The 25,308-nt window shown below is 49.0% G+C and overlaps 1 protein-coding gene across 1 annotated transcript in view; it reads left to right on the top strand.

Moving 5' to 3' along the window:
- Window positions 1–1,981: 1,981 nt before the first annotated feature.
- atg14 (autophagy related 14) overlaps window positions 1,982–25,308 on the top strand; it is a 56,017-nt gene continuing 32,690 nt past the window's right edge. Inside the window, exon 1 of the mRNA XM_086003237.1 lies at window positions 1,982–2,294. Within this exon, the coding sequence (XP_085859363.1) occupies window positions 2,095–2,294 (200 nt within the window). The 5' untranslated portion in view covers window positions 1,982–2,094. The remainder of the gene's footprint in view (window positions 2,295–25,308) is intronic.

Here is a 25,308-nt window from a genome sequence, read left to right as displayed (position 1 = left end):
GCTAAAGTTTTACTTTTCCAGCATTTTGGGATTTGACCTCCTATCTAGTGGTTTAATTGATAATTTGACAAAGTGGAAATTTCCTTAATTTATCTTTCCCTGTCTGCACACCCAGTTTACTGTGCCTCTGTCCAGACAAACCATAGTTGCAGCCTACTGTGCCTTTACAGACGATACCTCAGTCCATCGTGCACCACTTATGCAGAGCATACTTCTACCAATGGCCAGTCTCATGACTTCAGAAATGTCTTCTAAAGAGACTCCCTCATGGCTTTACATTTACAGTAATGACTGAAACGTACAGACCAGGCAGGTCCCAAATTCAATCCTTGGTCCGTGCTGAGTTAACTGACCAAGCAAGGGTGGTAAGGATATTACAACCGGCCATAGTGCCTCTGGATTAGTTGGGGTTCACTGTGTGTGAATATTGGGTGATGGCAGAATCAGATTTGATTGTGATTTTATGCACCGCTACCACCAGTGGAGTAACCTGTTGACATTTGCCGGCAAGGCACATGCCTGAATAATGGCCACTTTAAGGTAGGAGAGAGTGCCTGGCAAGGAGTGAATGCCTTCAAGAGCAAATGGGAGAAAACTGGCAAATAAATAAACTTCTAACGAAAGATCATCGACCTGAAACGTTAACGTTTCTCCACAGATGCTGCCTGACCTGAGTATTTCCAGCATTTTCTGTTTATATTTCAAATTTTGAGCATCCGCGGTATTTCGCTTTTGTATTGAGGAAATAAATGTTTTCTGTTGTTGTATGAAATGATCAATGGACTGTTTATTCAATTAAGGATATAAATAGTGTTGGTGTAGATTGTCTCTAGCAGGTCATGTATATATTTTAAATTAAATTATATATGGGATTTGATGTGAATCCCATCGTGTTCTAGACAGGAGAAACCGTACCTTTTAATATATGTTAAAATATGCTCTTATTTTATCATCTGGACCCAAATGTTTAGACAAAAGTGAACAATATCCAAGCCATCAACATCAAGAATATGTTACGAGTAATGCTTATGATTGGTAAGTGACCTAGCTTCCAGTCATTTGCATGTTTGTGCCTCTGAGTCAGGTTGTGGGTTCAAGTCCCACTCGAGACTGGAGCACAAAAACCTAGGCTGACGCTCCCAGTACTGAGGCAGTGCTGCACTGCTGGGAGGTGCCATCTTTCGGATGAAATGTTAAACCGAGGCCCCGTCTACTCTCGCAGGTGAATGTAAAAGATCCCATGGCATTATTGCGAAGAAGAGCAGGGGTGTTATCCCTAGTGTCCTGCCAGTATTTGTCCCTCAATCAACATCACTAAAATAGATTATCTGGTCATTATCACATTGCTGTTTGTGGGAGCTTGCTGAGTGCAAATAGGCCGTCGCATTTTCTACATTTTGAAGTGTAGTCACTGTTGTAAAGTACTTAATTGGTTGTCAAGCACTTTGGGATGTCCGGTGGCCGTGAAAGGTGCTATATAAATGCAAGTCTTTATGTTTGGAGTTTTTATTTTTTAAAGTGTAGGTATGTATTTCAATCATTTAAGGTGGGTGTACTCCTCCCCATAAATAATCTTTTCAGATGCCAATCTACCTGTTGTGTAATTCCAGCATTTTGGTTTTTATTTCAGGTTCCACTTTTAACCTCCTAATTTTGTTTTGTACCTGGTCTCTGTACTCTTCAAAACTAGTAAATTTTACATTTCAAAAACTACGTGTGATTACTCATTTGACACTAAGGCTGTTACTATCGTGGAACAGAAAAAATTACCCATGTTTGAGGACATGGACTATGGCTTTTTCTACAACAGCCCTTAGCACTGTGGACAAAGTAACTTAGGTATTATACATGTTAAGGGTGGGTGGGGGAGAAATATGTTCTGGCCCACCTCCCACGTTTCTCTCCCCGCGCATGCGGCCTGACCTGCGGAGTGTTTCCGGCATTTTCTGTTATTCCCAAACACTTTGTTCGCTTTTGTGGGCCGGTGGTAATTGGTGGACGGTCTCTTGGGGACCGTCACGTCACACCAACTCCCCGTACCCACAATGCAGCCGAGTAAAACAAAACCACCTGACGGGGCCGCGCGGTCGCAGTATGGCGTCTCCCGCGGACAGGGGGGCAGCCGGACATACACGCGACCAGCCGCCGCTGCTCGACTCGGTGGACGATGCTGAGGGTTTGTACGTGGCGGTGGAGCGCTGCCCGCTCTGCAACACCGCCAGAAGGCGTCTCACCTGCGCTAAATGTATCCTGGCCGGAGATTTCGTTTACTTCGACAGCAGAAACTGCGAGAGGTATTGTGTGTGTGTTTTTTTTTACCCCAGCAATAAAAACGATAACCTTAACTGTGCCGACAAGAAAAGCAGGCGGCCCACCGGTTACAGGCCACACGCAAGTTCCGTGCAAAGTTTGGACAAGAGTCCGAGAGGCGCTGGCTAAGGCAGCGCGAAGTCACGGTCAGGTTTCCCAGCGGGGAAAAAAAGACCGAATATGTATTGCACAAATATTTATAACAGAATAAATATTGGCCCCTTATCTCTGTCGGGCAGCAATTGTGGGGAAAATGGGGGCCATGAAAACCCTCTTTCTCCACCTTTCCCCCCAATTCCGTCAATAGCCTAGTTTCTTGAAGCACTTCTCTGGTGTGGACATAATTAGGCATCAACTGTGTCCATTGTTGACTCTTGTGGAGGAGGAAAAGACTCAACGAGAAATAAAATAAAACCGATGAACTGTAGAGCATATTGTGAATATATAGAACTCATTTTATGGTTTTGATTCTTCTGATTTATATACCAGCTATAAAATCCCTCAGATCATGAAAAGCAAAATTATTGGACACTGAAACATACAAATAGAAACTGTTGGAAATGCATAGAGGGTCAGTTAGTACCCAAAAGGGAATGCTGGATCAATATTTGACCACACCACCCTCCTCTGTTTTGATAGAGCGTTTCACTGAATATGTTAACCCGTTTGAGATTATATCTTCGTAATCATTCCCATCTATCTTGTTAAAAGCATATGGCAGATTATAATTTGGGTTTCATAATTTGATTAGACCCTTTATAATTTTTTTTGTACAAAGTGATTATGCTTGGTTGCTACAGGATTCACAAAGGATTATATGCTTCAAGTAATGTTTAGGGTAAATATTTTGATTTACAGTACAAGAAAGACTTGCATTTAGCATTTTATCATGCCTCTCTGAAATGTCCCGCAGCACATAACATAATTTGAAAGATAGTCATTGTTATGTAGGCAAATGGTGTCACCGTTGATTCAGTGGTAGGACTCTCACCTCTCCGTCAGAATGTAGTGAGTTGAAGTCCCACTCCAAAGACTTGAGCACATTATTTATGTTGACAGTTCAGTATGATACTGAAGGAGTGCAGCACTGTTGGTGGTGCCATCTTTCAGATAAGACATTAAACCAATGAGTCCCACATGGTGTGTTGCCTCCCTGGTGCCAGGGTAAAGGACATCATGGAGAGGGTGCAAAATATTCTGCAGGGGGAAGGAAGTGAGCCAAACATTGTGGTATACGTCGGTACCAACAACATAGAGAGGGCAGGTATAGAGGTCCTACAGTCAGACTTTCTGGAGCTAGGGAGGAAGTTAAAAAGTAGGAACTCAAAGGTAGTATTCTCTGGATTACTCCCAGTGCCACGCGCCAGTGAGAGTGGAAATAGGAAGATAGGGAGGATCAATGTGTGGCTTGAGGCATAGTGCAGGAGGGAGGGATTCAGATTCTTGGGCCATTGGGACCAGCTCTGGGGCAGGAGGCACCTATTCAAAAGGAACGGGATGCACCTCAACAGGACTGGGATCAATGTCCTCGTGGGGAGGTTCACTAGTGTGTTTGGCCGGGGGTGGGGGGGTTTAAACTAAATTGGCAGGGGGTTTGGCACCAGCATATAGAAAAGAGGAATAAGGTGCATAAAGGAGGGAGCGTGTTGGATAGTACTAGAGAAGGAAGTAGTACCATATTAGATAGGAGCAGACTAAGAAGGACTACGAGAAATACAAAGACAGGTTTAGAATGCATGTATGTAAACGCACAAAGTGTGGTGAATAAAGTTGGTGAACTACAAGCGCAATTAGCCACGTGGGAATATGATGTATAGTGGCAATAATGGAAATGTGGCTTAAAAATGGTAAGGACTGGGAGCTTAATATTCACGGATACAAGGTGTTCAGAAAAGATAGGGAAGGAAAAAAGGGAGGTGGGGTGGCAGTACTGATTAGGGAAGACACTGAAGTGTTGTAAACGGAGGATGTCCTTGAGGGTACAAGGACAGAATCCATTTGGTTAGAGTTAAGAAGCAAAAGGGTATGATCACACTATTGGGGTATTCTATAGGCCTCCAAATAGTGAGAGATATAGAGGAGCAAATCTGCAGGGAAATCAGAGATATGCAAGAGCTATAGAGTGATGATATTGGGGGACTTTAATTACCCAAATATCGATTGGGATAATGCTAGGGTAAAGGGAAAGGAGGGGGAGGAATTTCTGAAATGTGTTCAGGAGAACTTCCTTGACCAGTATGTTCTTGGCCCAACTAGGGAGGAGGCATTGCTGGATCTGGTGCTGGGAAATGAGGTGGGCCAAGTGGACCAAGTGCTTGTGGGAGAACACTTGGGTAAGAGTGATCATCGTGGCATAGTGGTTAGCACTGTTGCCTCACAGCGCCAGGGACCCGGGTTCAAATCCGGCCTCGGGTGACTGTCTGTGTGGAGTTTGCACATTCTCCCCGTGTTTGCGTGGGTTTCCTCCGGGTGCTCCGGTTTCCTCCCACAGTCCAAAGATGTGCGGGTTAGGTTGATTGGCCATGATAAAAAAATTGGCCCTTAGTGTTAGGGGGGGATTAAATACGTGGGGTTACGGGGATAGGGCTTGGGTGGGATGGCTGTCGGTGTAGGGACCGGGTGCTAGGGTTTGGATGATCAGCCATGATCTCGTTGAATGGCGGAGCAGGCTCGAAGGGCCGAATGGCCTACTCCTGCTCCTAGTTTCTATGTTTTTCTATAAGGTTTAGATTAGTAATGGAGAAGAGCAAGCAACAATCTAAAGCAGAACTAAATTGGAAGAGGGCTAACTTCAATGGGATGAGAAGGGATCTAGCCAGGTTAAATGGAACCAAAGACTGACAGGAAAAACTGTAACGGAACAATGGGTGATCTTTAAGGAAGAGATGTTTCAGGTACAGACTAGGTACATTCCAACAAGAGGGAAAGGTAGGGGAACCAAAGCCAGTGCTCCTTGGATGACGAGGGTGATAGAGAATATGATGAAACAAAAAAAGAGGGTGTATGATGCATGTCAGGTGACTTCTTCAAGTGAGAACCAGGCCAAATACAATAAGTTGAGAGGGAAAGTGAAAAGGAAAATAACACTGGCAAAGAGGGAATATGAGAATAGAATGGCAGTTAACATAAAAGGGAACCCAAAAATCTTCTACCGGCATGTAAGTAGTAAGCAGGTAATAAGAGGCAGGGTGGGGCCTATTATGGACAAAGAAGGTGATATATGCTTAGAGGCGCAGGGCAAGGCTAGAATACTTAATGAGTACTTTGTATCGGTGTTTACTGAGGAAGAGGATGCTGACAAAATATCGGTAGAAGCGGAGATGGTAGAGGTAATGGTGGGGTGAAAATTGATAGACAAGATGTACTCGAAAGGCTGGGTATGCTTAGAGTGGATAAGTCGCCTGGTCCCGATGGCTTGCATCCTAGGTTGCCAAGGGAAGTGGGGGTGGAGATAGCGGAAAGGCTTGCCATAATCTTCCAATCTTCCCTAGATATGGGGGAGGTGCCAGAGGATTGGAAAGTGGCAAATGTGACACCCTTGTTCAAGAAAGGGTGTAAGGACAATCCTAGTAACTACAGGCCGGTCAGTTTAACATCAGTGGTAGGTAAGATTTTAGAAACAATAATCAGGGAAAAAATTAACAGACACTTGGAGAGGTTTAAGTTAATTAAGGAGACCCAGCACGGATTTGTAAAAGGCAGATTGTGTGTGACTAATTGAATGTTTTGATGAAGTAATAGAGCAGGTTGATGAGGGGAATGCAGTGGATGTTGTCTATGTGGATTTTAAGAAAGCGTTTGACAAAGTACCACATAAAAGGCTGTTTAACAAAATTGAGGCTCATGGAATAGGAGGGTCAGCTTGGATAAGAAATTGGCTTAAGGACAGAAAACAGTGAGTCGTGGCAAATGGTTGTTTTTCAGACTGGAGGATGGTAGACAGTGGTGTTCCCCAAGGGTCAGTGCTAGGGCCACTGCTTTTTTTGATATATATAAATGACTTGGATATTGGAATACAGAGTAAAATTTCAAAATTTGGCAATGATACCTAACTTGGAGGTGTGACAAACAGTAAGGAGGATACCAATCAACTGCAACAGGACATAGATAGGCTAGCAGAATGGGCAGACAAGTGGCAGATGGAATTTAATAAAGAGAAGTGTGAGGTGATGCATTTTGGCAGAAGGGATAGGGAGAGGCAATATAGACTTAATGTCACAGTTCTAAAGAGTGTGCAGGGACAGAGGGACCTGGGGGGTTCATGTGCATAGATCTTTGAAGGTGGCAGGACATATTGAGAGAATAGTTTGCAAAGCATATGGGTTCTTGGGCTTCATAAATAGAGGTATTGAGTACAAAATAATATATTAGCATGGATAGAGGATTGGCTAACTTACAGAAAACAGAGTCTGGATAAATGGGTCATTTTCAGGTTGGCAAACTGTAACTAGTGGGGTGCCACAGGGATCAGTGCTGGGGCCTCAACTATTTACAATCTATATTAATGACTTGGATGAAGGGACCGAGTTTACTGTAGCCAAATTGACAATGCAAAGATAGATGGGAAAGCCAAGTTGTGAGGAGGACACAAACTCTGCAAAGGGATACAGATAGGTTGTGAGTGGGCAAAAATTTGGCAGATGGCGTATAATGTGGGAAAATGTGAGGTTATCCACTTTGGTTGGAAGAACAGAAAAGCAAAATATGATTTAAATGGAGAGAGACTACAGAATGCTGTGGTACAGAGGGATCGAGGTGTCCTCGTACATGAAACACAAGAGGTTAGCACGCAGGTACAGCAAATAATTAGGAAGGCAAATGGAATGTTGGCCTTTATTGCTAGGGGGATGGAGTATAAAAGTAGGGAAGTCTTGCTACACCTGTACAGGGCAGGGTGTTGGTGAGACCACACCTGGAGTACTGCATACAGTTTTGGGCACCTTATTTAAGGAGGGATATACTTGCATTGGAGGCTGTTCAGCGAAGGTTCACGAGGTTGACTCCGGAGATGGAAAGGTTGAGCAGGTTGGGCCTATATTCATGGAGTTTAGAAGAATGAGAGGCGATCTTACTGAAACATATAAGATTCTGAGGGGGCTTGACAGGGTAGATGCTGAGAGGATGATTCCCCTTGTGGGGGAATCTAGTACTGGGAGTATAGTTTCAGGAATTGGACACAATACTCCAGTTGAGGCTGAACCAGTGTTTTATAAAGGTTCTTCATATCTTCCTTGCTTTTGTACTCTATGCCTCTATTGATGATGCCCAGGATCCCGTATGCTTTTTTAACCGCTTTCTCAACCTTCCCTGCCATTTTCAATAATTTGTGTACATATACTCCTAGGTCTCTCTGTTCCTGCACCCACTTTAGAATTGTACCCTTTAGTTACTGCCTCTCCTCACGCTACCTACCAAAATGTATCACTTGGCACTATTCTGCGGTAACTTTTATCTGCCACGTGTCCGCCCATTTCACCAGCCTGTCCGTGTCCTCTTGAAATCTATCACTATCCTCCTCACTGTTCACTATACTTCCAAGATTTGTGTTATCTACAAATTTTGAAATTGTGCCCTGTACACTCAAGTCCAAGCCATTTATGGGCCGGATTTTCCGACCCCCATGGGTGCGTACGAGATGTGTACACACCCGTAGGAGCTTCGCAAGTGCCGGTTTCAGGCATGCGAAGCGCATCCGCCTGCCCGGGAAAAGTGCCTCTGGGTGGAGAGTTGCGCTTTTTGCACAACTTCCGCCCCCTGAAAGGCCATCGAATTTTTACGCCTGGTAAAAGCAGGCGTAAGGCCTGGTTTTACCAGCTTAAGAGTGGTGAAAAATAGAAAAATTAAATTTGATAATCATTTATAAATTAAAAATACTCTTCAAAAAGGTAAGTTTCTTTTTAGCCCTGTAAAAACATTTAATTTTTTTTCAAAAAATTGATAAATTTAAAAAGTAAATGGAATTTTTATTAATTTTAATTATGTAATTAATTTTTAAAAAATCATTTAGTGTGTTTTTAAATGTGATCCCCATTCATACCTTTGACAGTTCTGTGCGTAGAGAACTGTCAAAAGTACGAAGGGGGGATTCCCTTCTTTGATTGGTTCGCCTGACCCACGTGATCCCAGGGACGCTTGCGAACTGGAGGCAGCCCCGGAGAAGGCAGAGGATAAAGAGCGCGGGAGGCCGAGGACAGCGGACTTGAAAGGAGTCGGCAGCACCGGAGCAGGCAGAGGATAATTCAGAGCAGCTGAAGGCAGTTAATGAGGGAAACTAGGCCTATAAAAACAGGCTTCGCAGTGCGATCTGCACAGAGTGCTGAGAGTTGGGTGAGTGAGGAAGTTAGATGGGTGAGGAGTGGAAGGAGGAGCTCCCTTGCTTCGCCTTTGCTTTCCCTAATTTTCACTCTGTAGGATTTGGTTCTCACTTTACACCCAGGAAAGAGTCAGAGAGCAGGAGCAGTCAAACAACAACAACTGCAAAGTGACTTCACAACCAGGGAAGGAGCTGATTGGTAAGTAGGACCTGGTGAGTATAGAAACATAGAAGATAGGAGCAGGAGTAGGCCATTCGGCCCCTCGAGCCTGCTCCGCCATTTAATGAGATCATGGCTGATCATCCAAACTCGGTACCCTGTCCCTGCTTTCTCCCCATATCCCTTGATCCCTTTAGCCTTAAGAAATATATCTAACTCCTTCTTGAATATATTTAATGAATTGGCCTCTACTGCCTTCTGTGGTAGAGAATTCCATAGGTTCATCACTCTCTGGGTGAAGAAATTCCTCCTCATCTCAGTCCTAAATGGATTACCCCTTATCTTTAGACTGTGACCCCTGGTTCTGGACTCCCCTGCCATCGGGATCATCCTTCCTGCATCTGGTCTGTTTAGTCCTGTTAGAACTTTATAAGTTTCAATGAGATCCCCTCTGATTCTTCTAAACTCCAGCGAGTATAAGCCCAATCGACCCAATCTCTCCTCATATGTCATTCCTGCCATCCCAGGTATCAGTCTGGTGAATCTTCGCTGCACTCCCTCCATGGCAAGAACATCCTCAGATAAGGCAACCAAAACTGCCCACAATACTCAAGGTGTGGTCTCACCAAGGCCCTGTACAACTGCAGCAAGACATCCTTGTTCCTGTACTCGAACCCTCTCGCTGCAAATGCCAACATACCATTTGCCTTCTTAACCGCCTGCTGCACCTGCATGCCTAACTTCAGCGACTGGTGCACAAGGACACCCAGGTCTCGATGCACTTCCCCATCTCCCAATCTATTGCCGTTCAGATAATAATCTGCCTTCCTGTTTTTGCCACCAAAGTGGATAACCTCGCATTTATCCACATTATACTGCATCTGCCATGCATCTGCCCAATCACGCAACCTGTCCAAATCATACTGGACTCTTTCCTGGGTGTAAAGTGAGAACTAAATCCTACAGAGTGAAAGTTAGGGAAAGCAAAGGCGAAGCAAGGGAGCTCCTCCTTCCACTCCTCACCCATCTAACTTCCTCACTCACCCAACTAGCACGGTGCAGATCGCACTGCGAAGCCTGTTTTTATAGGCCTAGTTTCCCTAATTAACTGCCTTCAGCTGCTCTGAATTATCCTCTGCCTGCTCCGGTGCTGCCGACTCCTTTCAGGTCCACTGCCCTCGTATTTCTACAGTCCCGTCGTTGAAGTTAAAGTAAAGTAACTAGTTTAGAGTAAGTAGTGTTTAAAGGGAAGTAAGGTCCCTGGTGTATTTAATATTCTTTAATTTAAAGGAAGTAAAGGGAGTAAATTAAGGGTAGAACATGGCAGGGCAGCTTGGCTGCGTGGAGTGCTCCTCCTGTGCTATGTGAGAAGTCAGGGACACTTTAGGTGTCCAGGGCGATCACATGTGCAGGAACTGTCTCCAGCTGCAGCTACTCGAAATCCGCGTTTCGGAGCTGGAGCTGCGGCTGGAGTCACTGGAGCATCCGCGAAGCTGAGATCTTTGTGGATAGCACGTTTAACGAGGTGGTCACACCGCAGATAAAGAGTGCACAGGCAGACAGGGAATGGGTGACCGCCAGACAGAGTAAAAGAACTAGGAATGTAGTGCAGGAGTCCCCTGGGTCCAGCTCCCCCTCCAACAGATTTTCCGTTTGGACACTGGGGGAGATGGTTTCTCAGCAGCAAGAGCCTAGTCCGTGGCACTACGAGTGGCTCAGCTGCACAGGAGGGGAGGAAAAGAGTGGGAGAACAACAGATAGGGGATTCTATCGTAAGGGGAACAGATGGACGTTTCTGTGGCCGCAGACGTGACTCCAGGATGGTATGTTGCCTCCCTGTTGCCAGGGTCAAGGATGTCACTGAACGGCTGCAGGGCATTCTGAAGGGGGAGAGCGAACAGTCAGGTCGTGGTTCACATTGGTACCAACGACATGGGTAGAAAGGGGGATGAGGTCCTGCAACATGAATTTAGGGAGCTAGGCAGCAAATTAAAAAGCAGGACCTCAAAGGTTGTAATCTCTGGATTACTCCCGGTGCCACATGCTAGTGAGTATAGGAATAGGAGGATAGAGCAGATGAATGCGTGGCTAAAGAGTTGGTGCAGGAGGGAGGGCTTTAGTTTCCTGGATCACTGGGTCTGCTTCTGGGGAAGGTGCGACCTGTACAAGTCAGACGGGTTGCACCTGAATTGGAACGGGACCAACATCCTTGCGGGGAGGTTTGCTAGTGCTGTTGGAGGGGTAGGGGGGGGTTTTAACTAACTTGGCAGTGGGGTGGGCTACAGAGTGGAGCTATAGTAGGGGGTGATGCACAGCCAAATATACAGGAAAAAACAAGTTAGCCTGGAAGGCAGACCAAATATGTAACTGCATAAGGGAATATGGCAAGGCTGGATGGCATTTATTTTAATGCAAGGAGTCTTGCGAGTAAGGCAGATGAATTGAAGGTGTTGATGAACACATGGGAGTATGATATTGTTGCTATCACAGAGACATGGTTGAGGGAGGGGCAGGACTGGCAGCTCAATATTCCGGTGTATAGAATCTTCAGGCGAGACAGAGGGGGGTGTAAAAGAGGAGGGGGTGTCGCAATATTAATTAAGGAGTCAATTACTGCTGTAAGGAGGGATGATATCTTAGCAGGTTCCTCTAATGAGGCCATATGGGTAGAACTTAAAAACAAAAAGGGGGCAAGCACTTTGCTGGGAGTGTACTATAGGCCCCCAAACAGTCGGGGAGATAAAGGAACAGATATGTAGGCAAATCTCAGAAGTGCAGAAATAATAAGGTAATAATAGCAGGGGATTTCAACTTCCCCAATATTAACTGGGATAGTCAGCGTGTGAAAGGCTTGGAGGGTGCGGAATTCTTAAAGTGCATCCAGGAGAGCTTTTTGAGCCAGCATGTGGAAAGTCCTACAAGAGAGGGGGCGGTACTGGACCTAATTCTAGGGAATGTAGCCGGGCAAGTGGTGGAAGTGTCAGTAGGAGAGCATTTTGGTGACAGTGACCATAATTTGGTGAAATTTAAGGTAGTCATGGAAAAGGACAAAGATGGACCGGAAATAAAGGTTCTAAATTGGGGGAAGGCCGATTTTAATATGATAAGGCAGGATCTGGCCAAAGTGGACTGGGATCAGCTACTTGTAGGAAAATCCACATCAGAGCAGTGGGAGTCTTTCAGAAAGGAAATAGAGAGAGTACAACGCCAACATGTTCCCGTAAAGGTCAAGGGTGGGACCAACAAGCCCAGGGAACCCTGGATGTCAAGGGATATACAAGAATGGATTAGGAAAAAAGGGAGGCTTTTGGCAGATACAAAGGACTAAAAACAGTGGAAGCCCTAGAGGAGTATACAAAGTGCAGGGGGGTACTTAAAAAAGAAATTAGGAGAGTGAAGAGGGGGCATGAAAAAACACTGGCGGGCAAAATAAAGGAAAATCCCAAGGTGTTTTATAAGTATACTAGCTGGGGGTGCCTGGCGGTGCCGAGGCTTTTTCGAGGGCATGTTGTTGGAAGAGAGAGAGAGAGCGACTGGGGGGGGTGGGGGGGCGGAAGAGAGAGAGAGAGCGGGTGGGGGGGCGGAAGAGAGAGAGAGAGCGACTGGGGGGGCGGAAGAGAGAGAGAGAGCGACTGGGGGGGTGGGGGGGCGGCAGAGAGAGAGAGAGCGACTGGGCGGGGGGGAAAGAGAGAGCGCGACGGGGGGGAAGAGAGAGAGCGCGACGGGGGGGAAGAGAGAGAGCGAGTGGGGGGGAAGAGAGAGAGCGAGTGGGGGGGAAGAGAGAGCGAGTGGGGGGGAAGAGAGAGCGAGTGGGGGGGAAGAGAGAGCGAGTGGGGGGGAAGAGAGAGCGAGTGGGGGGGAAGAGAGAGCGAGTGGGGGGGAAGAGAGAGCGAGTGGGGGGGAAGAGAGAGCGAGTGGGGGGGAAGAGAGAGCGAGTGGGGGGGAAGAGAGAGAGCGAGTGGGGGGGAAGAGAGAGAGCGAGTGGGGGGGAAGAGAGAGAGCGAGTGGGGGGGAAGAGAGAGAGCGAGTGGGGGGGAAGAGAGAGAGCGAGTGGGGGGGAAGAGAGAGAGCGAGTGGGGGGGAAGAGAGAGAGCGAGTGGGGGTGAAGAGAGAGAGCGAGTGGGGGTGAAGAGAGAGAGCGAGTGGGGGGGAAGAGAGAGAGCGAGTGGGGGGGAAGAGAGAGAGCGAGTGGGGGGGAAGAGAGAGAGCGAGTGGGGGGGAAGAGAGAGCGAGTGGGGGGGAAGAGAGAGAGCGAGTGGGGGGGAAGAGAGAGAGCGAGTGGGGGGGAAGAGAGAGCGAGTGGGGGGGAAGAGAGAGAGCGAGTGGGGGGGAAGAGAGAGAGCGAGTGGGGGGGAAGAGAGAGAGCGAGTGGGGGGGAAGAGAGAGAGCGAGTGGGGGGGAAGAGAGAGAGCGAGTGGGGGGGAAGAGAGAGAGCGAGTGGGGGGGAAGAGAGAGAGCGAGTGGGGGGGAAGAGAGAGAGCGAGTGGGGGGGAAGAGAGAGAGCGAGTGGGGGGGAAGAGAGAGCGAGTGGGGGGGGAAGAGAGAGAGCGAGTGGGGGGGAAGAGAGAGAGCGAGTGGGGGGGGAAGAGAGAGCGAGTGGGGGGGGAAGAGAGAGCGAGTGGGGGGGAAGAGAGAGAGCGAGTGGGGGGGAAGAGAGAGAGCGAGTGGGGGGGAAGAGAGAGAGCGAGTGGGGGGGAAGAGAGAGAGCGAGTGGGGGGGAAGAGAGAGAGCGAGTGGGGGGGAAGAGAGAGAGCGAGTGGGGGGGAAGAGAGAGAGCGAGTGGGGGGGAAGAGAGAGAGCGAGTGGGGGGGAAGAGAGAGAGCGAGTGGGGGGGAAGAGAGAGAGCGAGTGGGGGGGAAGAGAGAGAGCGAGTGGGGGGGAAGAGAGAGAGCGAGTGGGGGGGAAGAGAGAGAGCGAGTGGGGGGGAAGAGAGAGAGCGAGTGGGGGGGAAGAGAGAGAGAGCGACTGGGGGGGAGGGAGAGCGACACTGGGGGGGAAGGAGAGCGACTGGGGGGGGAAGAGAACTCCCTCCCCCCTCTCCCTCACACTCCCCCGCATTATATAATACTAGCTGGGGAGCCCCGCGTTGCGAGGGCAATTTTGGGGCGTTTGGTCTCCCTGCCCCTGTGTGTCCCCCCTCTCCCTGTCATGTCCTCTCCCTGTCCTATCCCTCCCTTCCCTCCCTTCCCCTCTCCTCCCCTCCCCTCCCCCACTCCCCTACTCCCCTCCTCCCCCACTCCCCTCTGTCCCTCTCTCCGGCCCCTCCCCCTGCCTAGCGCCTGAGGTCCGGTGCCGTTGCTGAGGTCCCCCGCGTATCGCGCGGCTGATGGACGGCCGCTGCGGGCGGGCGGGCAGCGCATGCGCGGTGAGTGTGGGCGGCGCATGCGCGGTGAGTGCGGGCGGCGCATGTGCGAGCGGCCCGCAGGAGCCGGCAAGGCCGTTAGCGAGCGGGAAACTTCGGGCGGCGCGCCCGCGCTCCGTCCGCGACACCTGAGAGGGGGAAGTAGAGAGAGACAGAGAGGGAAGAGGAGAAGGGGAGAGAGAGGGAAGAGGAGAGAGGGAAGAGGAGAAGGAGAGAGAGGGAAGAGGAGAAGGAGAGAGAGAGAGGGAAGAAAGAGAGAGAGAGAGAGAGAGAGAGAAATTTTTTCAGCTTCAGGCCCCGAGTCCCCCCTGCGCGAGGGTGAGGAGGAGGGGGGGGGGGGGTTGCTAAACACAATATAAAACTCAAATAAATTGTTAATTAATTGCCTAACACATAATTGAAATACTTACCTTAGTTCCCTAACACACAAAAAGTGTGGGGGAAAAAATCGTGGAAAATCAAGATGGCGGCCACTCACCTCGGTTCAGAAGGATAAGGCCCGCCCACACACGCACCGATTGGTTGACCGGTCAGGTCACTGAAGCGTAGGATTGGTCAATCGTCGAGTCACTCGACACTCAACTGTCGGAAGACCTCGACGTCACACGGTCGCTAATGAGATGCTAATGAGCGGAACGCTGAACGTTTTTGGGATACCGCGGGCGGGATTTTTGTCCGGCCGAAACGTAAATACGCCGATGACCGGTCCGGAATCGCAAGCTTTCTTTTGAGGCGACGCGCGCGTCGGTACGCTCTGTAACTTCCAAACGTATCGAGACCAGGCGGACAGACAGACAGACATCGGGACAGACAGAAGAGCCGCTTTATATATATAGATTAAGGGCAAGAGGATAACCAGGGAAAGAGTAGGGCCCATTAGGGGCCAAAGTGGCAATCTGTGTGTAGAGCCGGAAGATGTGGGTGAGGTTTTAAATGAATATTTTGCATCTGTGTTCACTATGGAGAAGGATGATGTAGGCATAGCAATCAGGCAGGGGGATTGTGATATTCTTGAACAAATTAGTATCGAGAGGGAGGAGGTACTAGCGGTTTTAGCAGGCTTAAAAGTGGATAAATCCCCAGGCTCAGACGAGATGTATCCCAGGCTGCTGTGTGAGGCAAGGAAGGAGATTGCAGGGGCTATGACAGAAATGTTCAGATCCTCTCTGGCCACAGGGGAGGTGCCAGAGGACTGGAGGACAGCTAACGTAGTACCATTATTCAAGAAGGGTAGTAGGGATAAACCAGGGAATTACAGGCCAGTGAGCCTAACATCAGTGGTAGGGAAATTATTGGAAAAAATTCTGAGGGACAGAATTAGTCTCCACTTGGAGAGGCAAGGATTAATCAAGGATAGTCAGCATAGCTTTGTCAGGGGGAGATAATGTCTAACCAATTTGATTGAATTTTTCGAGGGGGTGACTAGGTGCGTGGATGAGGGTAGTGCAGTTGATGTCTACATGGACTTCAGTAAGGCTTTTGACAAAAGTCCCGCATGGGAGACTGGTCAAGAAGGTAAGAGCCCATGGGATCCAGGGCAGTTTGGCACATTGGACCCAAAATTGACTTGGTGGCAGGAGGCAGAGGGTGATGGTCGAAGGTTGTTTTTGTGACTGGAAGCCTGTGTCCAGTGATGTACTGCTGGGATCGGTGCTGGGTCCTTTGCTGTTTGTAGTGTACATTAATGATTTAGATATGAATGTAGGAGGTATGATCAGTAAGTTCGCAGATGACACGAAAATTGGTGGAGTGGTAAATAGCGAGGAGGGAAGCCTCAGGCTACAGGACGATATAGACGGGTTGGTCAGATGGGCCGAACAGTGGCAAATGGAATTTAACCCTGAAAAGTGTGAGGTGATGCATTTTGGGAGGACTAACAAGGCAAGGGAATACACAGTGAATGGTAGGACCTTAGATAGGACAGAGGGACCTTGGTGTGCATGCACATAGATCCCTGAAGGCAGCAGGACAGGTAGATAAGGTGGTTAAAAAGGCATATGGGATACTTGCCTTCATTAGCCGAGGCATAGAATATAAAAGCAGGGAGGTTATGATGGAGTTGTACAAAACGCTAGTTAGGCCACAGCTGGAATACTGTGTGCAGTTCTGGTCGCCACGCTATAGGAAGGATGTGATTGCATTGGAGAGGGTGCAGAGGAGATTCATCAGGATGTTACCTGGGCTGGAGCACTTCAGCTATGAAGAGAGACTGGACAGGCTGGGGTTGTTTTTCTTAGAGCAGAGAAGGCTGAGGGGGGACCTGATTGAGGTGTACAAAATTATGAGGGGCATAGATAGGGTAGATAGAAAGGAACTTTTCCCCTTTAGTAGAGGGGTCAATAACCAGGGGGCATAGTTTCAAGGTAAGGGGTAGGAGGTTTAGAGGGGATTTGAGGAAAACTTTTTCACCCAGAGGGTGGTTGGAATCTGGAACTCACTGCCTGAAAGGGTGATAGAGGCAGAAACCCTCAACATTCAAGAAGCATTTAGATGAGCACTTGAAATGCCATAGCATACAAGGCTACGGACCAAGTGCTGGAAAATGGGATTAGACTAGATAGGGCTTGATGGCCAGCGTGGATACGATGGGCCGAAGGGCCTCTTTTCTGTGCTGTATAACTCTATGACTAGGGTTTTGAAAGAGGTGGCCATTGGGATAGGGGACGCATTGGTTGTCATCTTCCAAAATTCTATAGATTCTGGAACGGTTCCTGCAGATTGGAGGATAGCAAATGTAACCCCGCTATTTAAGAAAGGAGGGAGAGAGAAAACGGGGAACTACAGACCTGTTAGCCTCACATCAGTAGTTGGGAAAATGCTGGAATCTATTATAAAGGATGCAATAACTGGGCACTTAGAAACTAATAGTAAGATTGGGCAGAGTCAACATGGATTTATGAAAGGGAAGTCCTGTTTGACAAACCTATTGGAGTACTTTGAGGATGTAACTAGTGGAGTAGACAAAGGGGAACCGGTAGATGTGGCGTATTTGGATTTTCAGAAGGCCTCCGATAAGGTCCCACACAAGAGGTTGGTGAACAAAATTAGGGCACATGGAATTGGGGGTAATATACTAGCATGGATTGAGAATTGGTTGACAGACAGAAAACAAAGAGTAGGGATAACCGGGTCTTTTTCAGGATGGCAGGCTGTGAATAGTGGGGTACCGCAAGGATCGGTGCTTGGGCCCCAGCTATTCACAATCTATATCAATGATTTTGGTGAGGGGACTAAATGTAACATTTTCAAATTTGCAAATGACACAAAGCTAGGTGGCAGTGTCAGTTGTGAAGAGGATGTGAAGTGGCTTCAAGGGGATCTCGACAGGCTCAGGGAGTGAGCGACAACATGGCAGATGGATTATAATGTGGATAAATGTGAAGCTATCCACTTTGGTAGAAAAAACAGAAAGGCAGAGTATTTCCTAAATGGTGAAAGATTGGGGAATGCAGATGCTCAAAGGGACCTGGGTGTCCTTGCACATGTGTCACTGAAAGTGAATGTGCAGGTGCAAATTAGGAAGGCAAATGGTATGCTGGCCTTCATTACAAGAGGATATGAGAGTACAGGAGTAAAGAAGTGATGCGCCATCAATTACTCAAAAGACTGAGGTTAAGCGAGTAACAACCAGGCTTTTATTAACTAAAGAATGAAGGTCTTGTCTCGAGTGGTCGACCCGTCCAGAATACTAAGGGACTGGGAGGTAGTCACGTATACCTGGAATAGTGGGAGGAGTCAGCCGAGGCATGTCCAGACCTGTACCTAGTGGAATACACATACACATACAGACAGGTATAACAGTGGTTTACCACATTCACCCCTTGTTTAAAAATGAGTCCGGCGGGGTGAAGTGTATTTAAAAGTTCGTGTATTGGAGTCTCTCCGGAGGTCTTGTCTGCTGCTGTGATCGACATGGCGACGGCAGGGGTGGTGGAGCTTCTGGCGTCGCGTCCCGTGTAGGCTGGGGCCCTGGAGTGTAGTCCTCGTGGGTGACGGTCCAAGGCGAGCCGGCTGCTGGGGTTGGATATCGGGTCGTGGGCGGGGGTGGTGGTAGTGGGTTACAGCGGTCCCCGAGGGTGCGAGGTCTCGTATGGAGACTGTGTCGTAGTGGGTTACAGCGGTCCCCGAGGGTGCGAGGTCTCGTATGGAGACTGTGTCCTCCCGCTCGTCCGGGTACGCAATGTAAGCGTACTGGGGGTTGGCGTGGAGGAGGTCGACCCTCTCGACCAGGGGGTCCGTTTTATTGGCCCTCACGTGTCTTCTCAGTAGTACCGGCCCTGGGGACGTCAGCCATGGCGGTAACGATGTCCCCGATGTGGACTTCCTTGGGAAGACAAACATTTTCTCGTGAGGGGTGGCATTGGTGGCAGTGCAGAGCAGTGACCGAATCGAGTGGAGCGCATCGGGGAGCACCTCCTGCCAGCGGGAGGTCGGAAGGCCCCTAGACTTTAAGGCTAGTAGGGCGGCCTTCCAAACTGTTGCATTCTCTCTTTCCACCTGTCCGTTCCCCCGGGGGTTGTAACTGGTGGTCCTGCTTGTGGCTATACCCCTAGCGAGCAGGTACTGGCGGAGTTCGTCGCTCATAAACGATGAGCCCCGGTCGCTGTGGATATAGCTGGGGAAACCGAACAGGGTGAAGAGGCTGTTCAGAGATTTAATGACCGTGGCACTGGTCATGTCCGGGCAGGGGATAGCGAACGGGAAACGGGAGTACTCGTCAATGATGTTGAGGAAGTACACATTGCGGTCGGAGGAGGGGAGAGGCCCTTTAAAATCGACGCTCAGGCGTTCGAAAGGGCGAGTGGCTTTTATCAGGTGGGCTCTGTCTGGTCTATAAAAGTGCGGTTTGCACTCAGCGCAGACTTGGCAGTTCTTGGTCATGGTCCTGACCTCCTCGATGGAGTAAGGCAGGTTGCGGGCCTTGATGAAGTGGAAGAACCTGGTGACCCCCGGGTGGCAGAGGTCATTGTGGAGGGCCCTCAGCCTATCAATCTGCGCGCTGGCGCAGGTGCCACGCGATAGGGCATCTGGGGGTTCATTGAGCTTCCCAGGCCGGTACAAGATCTCGTAATTGTAGGTGGAAAGTTCGATTCTCCACCTCAAGATCTTGTCATTTTTGATTTTGCCCCTCTGCTTGTTGTTGAACATAAAAGCAACTGAACGCTGGTTCAATCGTTTTCCGGCCAGGTAGTGCCTCCAATGACACACAGCCTCCACAATAGCCTGGGCCTCCTTCTCGACCGCGGAGTGTCTGGTCTCCGGGCCCTGGAGGGTTCGTGAGAAGAATGCCACAGGTCTCCCCGCCTGATTAAGGGTGGCGGCCAGAGCGAAGTCGGACGCATCGCTTTCCACCTGGAAGGGGATGGATTCGTCCACTGCGTGCATGGTGGCTTTGGCAATGTCCTCCTTGATACGGTGGAAGGCCAAGCGGGCCTCTGCCATCAGGGGAAAAGAGGTGGTTTTGATCAGCGGACGGGCTTTGTCTGCATAGTAGGGGACCCACTGAGCGTAGTAGGAAAAAAACCCTAGGCACCTCTTCAGAGCTGTGGGGCAGTGGGAGTTCCATAAGGGGACGCATCCGGTCCGGGTCGGGACCGATGACCCCGTGTTCCACAACACAGCCAAGGATGGCGAGGCGGTCTGTGCGGAATATGCACTTCTCCTTGTTATATGTCAGGTTCAGGAGTTGGGCGGTGCGGAGGAATTTCTCGAGGTTTGCGTCATGGTCCTGCAAGTCATGGCCGCAGATGGCCACATTGTCTAGGTAAGGGAAAGTGGCCTGCAGCGCGTTTTGATCGACCATCCGGTCCATCTCCCTTTGGAAGACGGAGACCCCGTTGGTAACGCCGAAGGGAACCCTAAGGAAGTGATAGAGGCGGCCGTTTGCCTCAAAAGCAGTATACTGGCGGTCTTCAGGGCGGATGGGGAGCTGGTGGTACGCTGATTTCAGGTCAATGGTCGAAAAGACGTGGTACTGCGCGATCTGGTTTACCATGTCAGCTATACGGGGGAGTGGGTAGGCGTCCAGCAGGGTGTAGCGGTTTATTGTTTGGCTGTAGTCGATGACCAGGCGTTGTTTCTCGCCGGTCTTAACGACCACAACCTGGGCTCGCCAGGGGCTGGAGCTGCCCTCAATAATCCCCTCCTTCAGGAGCCGCTCCACTTCGGTTTTGATGAAAACCCTGTCCTCGGCACTGTATCGCCTGCTCTTTGTGGCGATGGGCTTACAGTCGGGGGTGAGGTTAGCAAACAGTGGGGGGGGGGTTGCATCTGGTGCGCGGCGGGCAATTTGGAGGCTGCTGGCTGCAGACTGAGTGTGGGGGGAGGGGGCCACCGTACGCCAGCGTAACGCTTTTGAGGTGGCACTGGAAATCCAACCCCAGTAGGACGGCAGCGCAGAGGTCGGGCAGGACCAGGAGTTTAAAATTATTGAACACAGTCCCGTCTACTACTAGTGTCACCACGCAGTAGCCGCCACTGTCCGCTGACTGGGACTCGGAGGCCATAGAAATCCGCTGGTGCGCAGGCAGGACTGGGAGAGAGCAACGCCGCACCGTGTCGGGGTGGATGAAGCTCTCTGTGCTCCCGGAGTCAAAAAGGCAGTTTATTGCATGGCCATTTACCTTAACGTCCATTTTGGACCGAGCTAGTTGGTGCGGTCTCGTTTGGTCCAGCGTAACAGAGGCCAGCGTAGGGGTCGGTGTGTCGCTGCGGGCATCAGATGGGGGGGGTGGTTGGTGGTCTGCTGCGTCCCGGCTGGTGTCCAAGATAGCGGCGTCCATGATTCCCATGTGGCTGGAGTTGTCCAAGATGGCTGCTGCTGCGGTGGTTCGCACATGGCTGGGGAGGCCCAAGATGGCGGCCCGCACGGCCCACACGCGGCGCTGTTGGGGGCCCAAGATGGCAGCTCGCACGGCCCACACGCGGCGCTGCTGGCGTTCGGGGTGGCTTTGGCCTTGCAGAAGCTGGTGTAGTGTCCCTTTTTCCCGCAGCCTGAGCAGGTCGCATTCTTCGCCGGGCAGCGCGCTCTGGGGTGTTTGGCCTGGCCACAGAAGTAGCATTTCTGGCCTTGGGATACTGCTGTCTGGCTTTGGGACACTGCTGCGGTAGTTGGGCCGTTGTTGGGCTGTGGCTGGGGTGGCACGGTGCTATGGGGCTGTCCTACCGTGTCCCAGGTTGTCGTTCCCCGCAGCGTCCACGGTGCAGAGGAGTAGGCTTCCATGCCCAGGTAGGCTGCGTCCAGCGTTAGTGCGATTTCGGAGGCTTTGTCGAGGGTGAGGTCACTCTGCTCCAGCAGTCGCTGTCGGGTGTAGTTGGACCTGTGGCCTGCTACGAAGGCATCCCGGATCAGTTCCTCCGTGTACTTAGCGGGCGTCACCGCCTTATACCCACAGGCCCGGCCAAGCACGGACAGTGCTTGGAGGTATTCCTCAGTCGATTCCCCAGGTTGTTGCTTGCGACTCCCCAGAAGGTGCCTGGCGTATACTTCGTTCACAGGGTGCGTGTACTGGGTCTTGAGGAGCTGGAGGGCGGCTGTGTACGAGGTCGCGTCCCGGATGACTGAGTACACTCGGTGGTTCACCTTGGAGATCAGGACAGACAGTTTGTCCGCATCCGTTACGACCGCAGTGGAGGCAGTCAGGAATGTCTCTAAGCACGTGAGCCAGTGAGCAAACTTGGTGGAAGCGTCCGCTTCCCGACTGTCCAGGTCCAGGCATGCTGGTGTGAGGATCTTCTCCATTATAAAAAATTTAGTTAATAAAATTGATGCGCCATCAATTACTCAAAAGACTGAGGTTGAGCGAGTAACAACCAGGCTTTTATTAACTAAAGAATGAAGGTCTTGTCTCGAGTGGTCGACCTATCCAGAATACTAAGGGACTGGGAGGTAGTCACTTATACCTGGAATAGTGGGAGGAGTCAGCCGAGGCATGTCCAGACCTGTACCTAGTGGAATACACATACACATACAGACAGGTATAACAGTGGTTTACCACAAGAAGTCTACTCCAATTATATAGGGCCTTGGTGAGACCACACCTGGAGTACTGTGTACAATTTTGGTCTCCTTAACTAAGGAAGGATATACTTGCCATAGAGGGAGTGTAACGAAGGTTCACGAGATTGATTCCTGGGATGGCGGGACTGTCGTATGAGAAGAGATTGAGTAAACCAGGCATGTATTCTCTTGAATTCAGAAGAATGAGAGGGGATCTCATTGAAGCACACACAATTATTATAGGGCTTGATAGGGTGGATGCTTTCCTTGGCTGGCGAGTCTAGAAGCAGGGGCCACAGCCTCAGGATAAAGGGTAGGCCATTCAGGACTGAGATGAGAAGAAATCTCTTCACACACCGGGTGGTGAATCTTTGGAATTCTCTGCCCCAGAGGGCTGTGGAGGCTCAGTCATTGGGTATATTCAAAACAGAAGTCGATAGATTTCTGACTAGTAAGTGCATCAAGGGATATGGCGATAAGGCCGGTGAATGGAATTGAGGCAGAAGATCAGCCATGATCTCATTGAATGGCGGAGCAGGCTCGAAGGGCCGAATGGCCTACTCCTGCTCCTATTTCTTATGTTCTTATCCTCTTTTGAACAATCGTGTAACATTTACAATTCTCCGGTCATCAGGCAATCGTCAAGGAGGATTGGAAGATTGCGGCCAGTACCTCCGCAGTTTCCACCCTTACCTCCCTCAGCATCCTAGGATGCATCCCATCCGGTCCTGGTGACTTACCTACTTTAAGTGCAGCTAGCCTTTCTAGTACCTCCTCTTTATCAATTTTTATCCCATCCAGCATCTCAACTACCTCCTCTTTCACTATGACTTTAGCAGCATCTTTTCCTTGGTAAAGACTGACGTCTCCATGTGTAGGTCTCCTTTTTGGTCCCTAATCAGCCCCACCCCTCCTCTTACTGCCCGTTTATTATTTATATGCCTGTAGAAGACTTTTGGATTCCCTTTTATGTTCGCTGCCGGTCTATTCTCATACTCTCTCTTTGCCCCTCTTTACTTTTTCACTTCCCTTCTGAACTTTCTATAGTCAGTCTGGTTCTTACTTCTATTCTCAACCTGACATCTTTCATATACCCCCTTTTTCTGCTTTATCTTACTCTCTATCTCTTTCGTCATCCAGGGAGCTCTGGCTTTGGTTGCCCTACCTTTCCCCCTCGTGGGAATGTACCTTGATCTCCCCTTTAAAGGCAGCCCATTGTTTGATTATAGTTTTGCCTGCCAATCTTTGATTCCAATTTACCCGGGCCAGATCCATTCTCAACCCACTGAAATTAGCTTTCCTCCAATTAAGTATTTTTACTCTCGATTGCTCCCTGTCCTTTTCCATAGCTAATCTAAATCTTATGATACTGTGATCACTATTCCCTAAATGTTCCGCTACTGACAATTGCTCCACTTGAACCACCTCATTCCCCAGAACCAGATCTAGCAATACCTCCTTCCCCATTGGGCTAGAAACGTACTGATCAAGAAAGTTCTCCTGAACACACTTCAGAAATTCTTCCCCCTCTCTGCCCTTTACACTATTACTATCCCAGTCTATATTAGGATAGTTGAAGTACCCCATTATCACTACTCTATAGTTCTTGCACCTCGCTGTAATTTCCCTGCAAATTTGCTCCTCTATCTTTCCCACTAGTTGGTGGCTTATAGAATACACCTAGTAGTGCAATGGCACCTCTATTGTTTCTTAACTCTAACCAAATAGATTCTGTCCTTGACTCTTTCAGGACATCGTCTCTCTCCAGCACTGTAATCTTCTCCTTAATCAGTACTGCCACCCCACCTCTATCTTTCCTGAACACCATATATTCAGGAATATTTAGTACCCAATCCTGCCCTTTTTTGAGTCAGGTCTCCATTATCGCCACAGCATCATATTCCCATGTGGCTAGTAGCACTTGCAGCTTACCAACCTTATTTACCACGCTTCGTGTGTTTACACACATGCACTGTAAACCTATCTTAGACTGTCTTTTATTCTCTGAGTCTGACCCCATCTAATACCGTACTATTTCTTACTCTAGTGCTATCTGCCCCAGTCCTTTGTGCACCTTTCTAATGCTATATCCTGGTGCCCATCACCCTGCCAAATGAGTTTAAACCCTCCCCAACAGCACGAGCAAACCACACTCCCCCCGGCGAGGATAAACTTTTCCGCCTCTACCTCGCTTTCCTCCTTTACGATGCTCCTTAAAAGCTAACTCTTTGACAAAGGTTTTGGTCATCTACCCTAATATCTCTATGTGGCTCGGTGTCAAATTTTGTTTGATAATGCTCATGTGTTGGGACGTTTTAGTACGTTAAAGATGCTGTATAAATAGAAGTTGTTGTTGTTATAAACCTTGGTCAAATCACCCCTGATTAAACGCTTTTCTTATGTATACAGACCCAGCTCTTTGAGTTTATCTGGGTAACTCAGGTTTGACATACCTCCACACGCCTTGAAATATCTCTATACCTATCTTTCAATATAATTCTGACTCGAGCAACAATTGAGTGCAATGTATGCAATGCAGCTGACCCTGAAATTTAAACATTAAGTCACGTGTTTAATGCAAATCTCTCTCTAATGTGGTGCCCTGACTTTCATAGGAGGCTGAAATGTACAGCCAAGATGACTTGTTTAGCATGGTTAAATGTGCAGAGGAGTTGGAGTTTGCAATAAATACTGTGGTATTTGTTGTGAAATATATGGGCCCAGAAATTCGGGTCTCCACGGGTGAGTACGCATGGGGTACTCACCCGTAGGCCCAATGGAAGTGCCGGTTTCCTGCATGCACTGCGCATGCGCGGGAAACCGGCACTTCCGATCCCCTGAACGAAGGGGTTCAGAGGTCGAACACGTGCGCAGGAGAGGCTGCGCGTGCGCATCGAACTTCGTTTTTTTTTGCAGGTTTTCCCGGGAAGGTCAGTCTCCAGAAGTTAGACATGTAAAAAGCAGGCGTAAGGCCTGCTTTTTTAAGTGGTGAATTAATTAAAATTAAAACATTTTTTCCACAGATTTATTATTTTTAAATAGTTTAAAGCAAGCTAAGTTTATTTTTAGCCCCGTTAGAAAATTAAAAAAAAAATTTCAAAAATTTAAATTATTGTTTAAAATAGTTATTTCATGTAATTTATAGTTTATTTAAAAAATGTGAT

Source organism: Somniosus microcephalus, chromosome 12, assembly GCF_052327205.1.
Source record: "Somniosus microcephalus isolate GS21.2 chromosome 12, FLI_Smic_1.0, whole genome shotgun sequence".
NCBI classification, from domain to species: Eukaryota; Metazoa; Chordata; class Chondrichthyes; order Squaliformes; family Somniosidae; genus Somniosus; species Somniosus microcephalus.
Note: the sequence above shows the minus strand (reverse complement) of the source record. Positions and strands in the feature narration are given on the sequence as shown.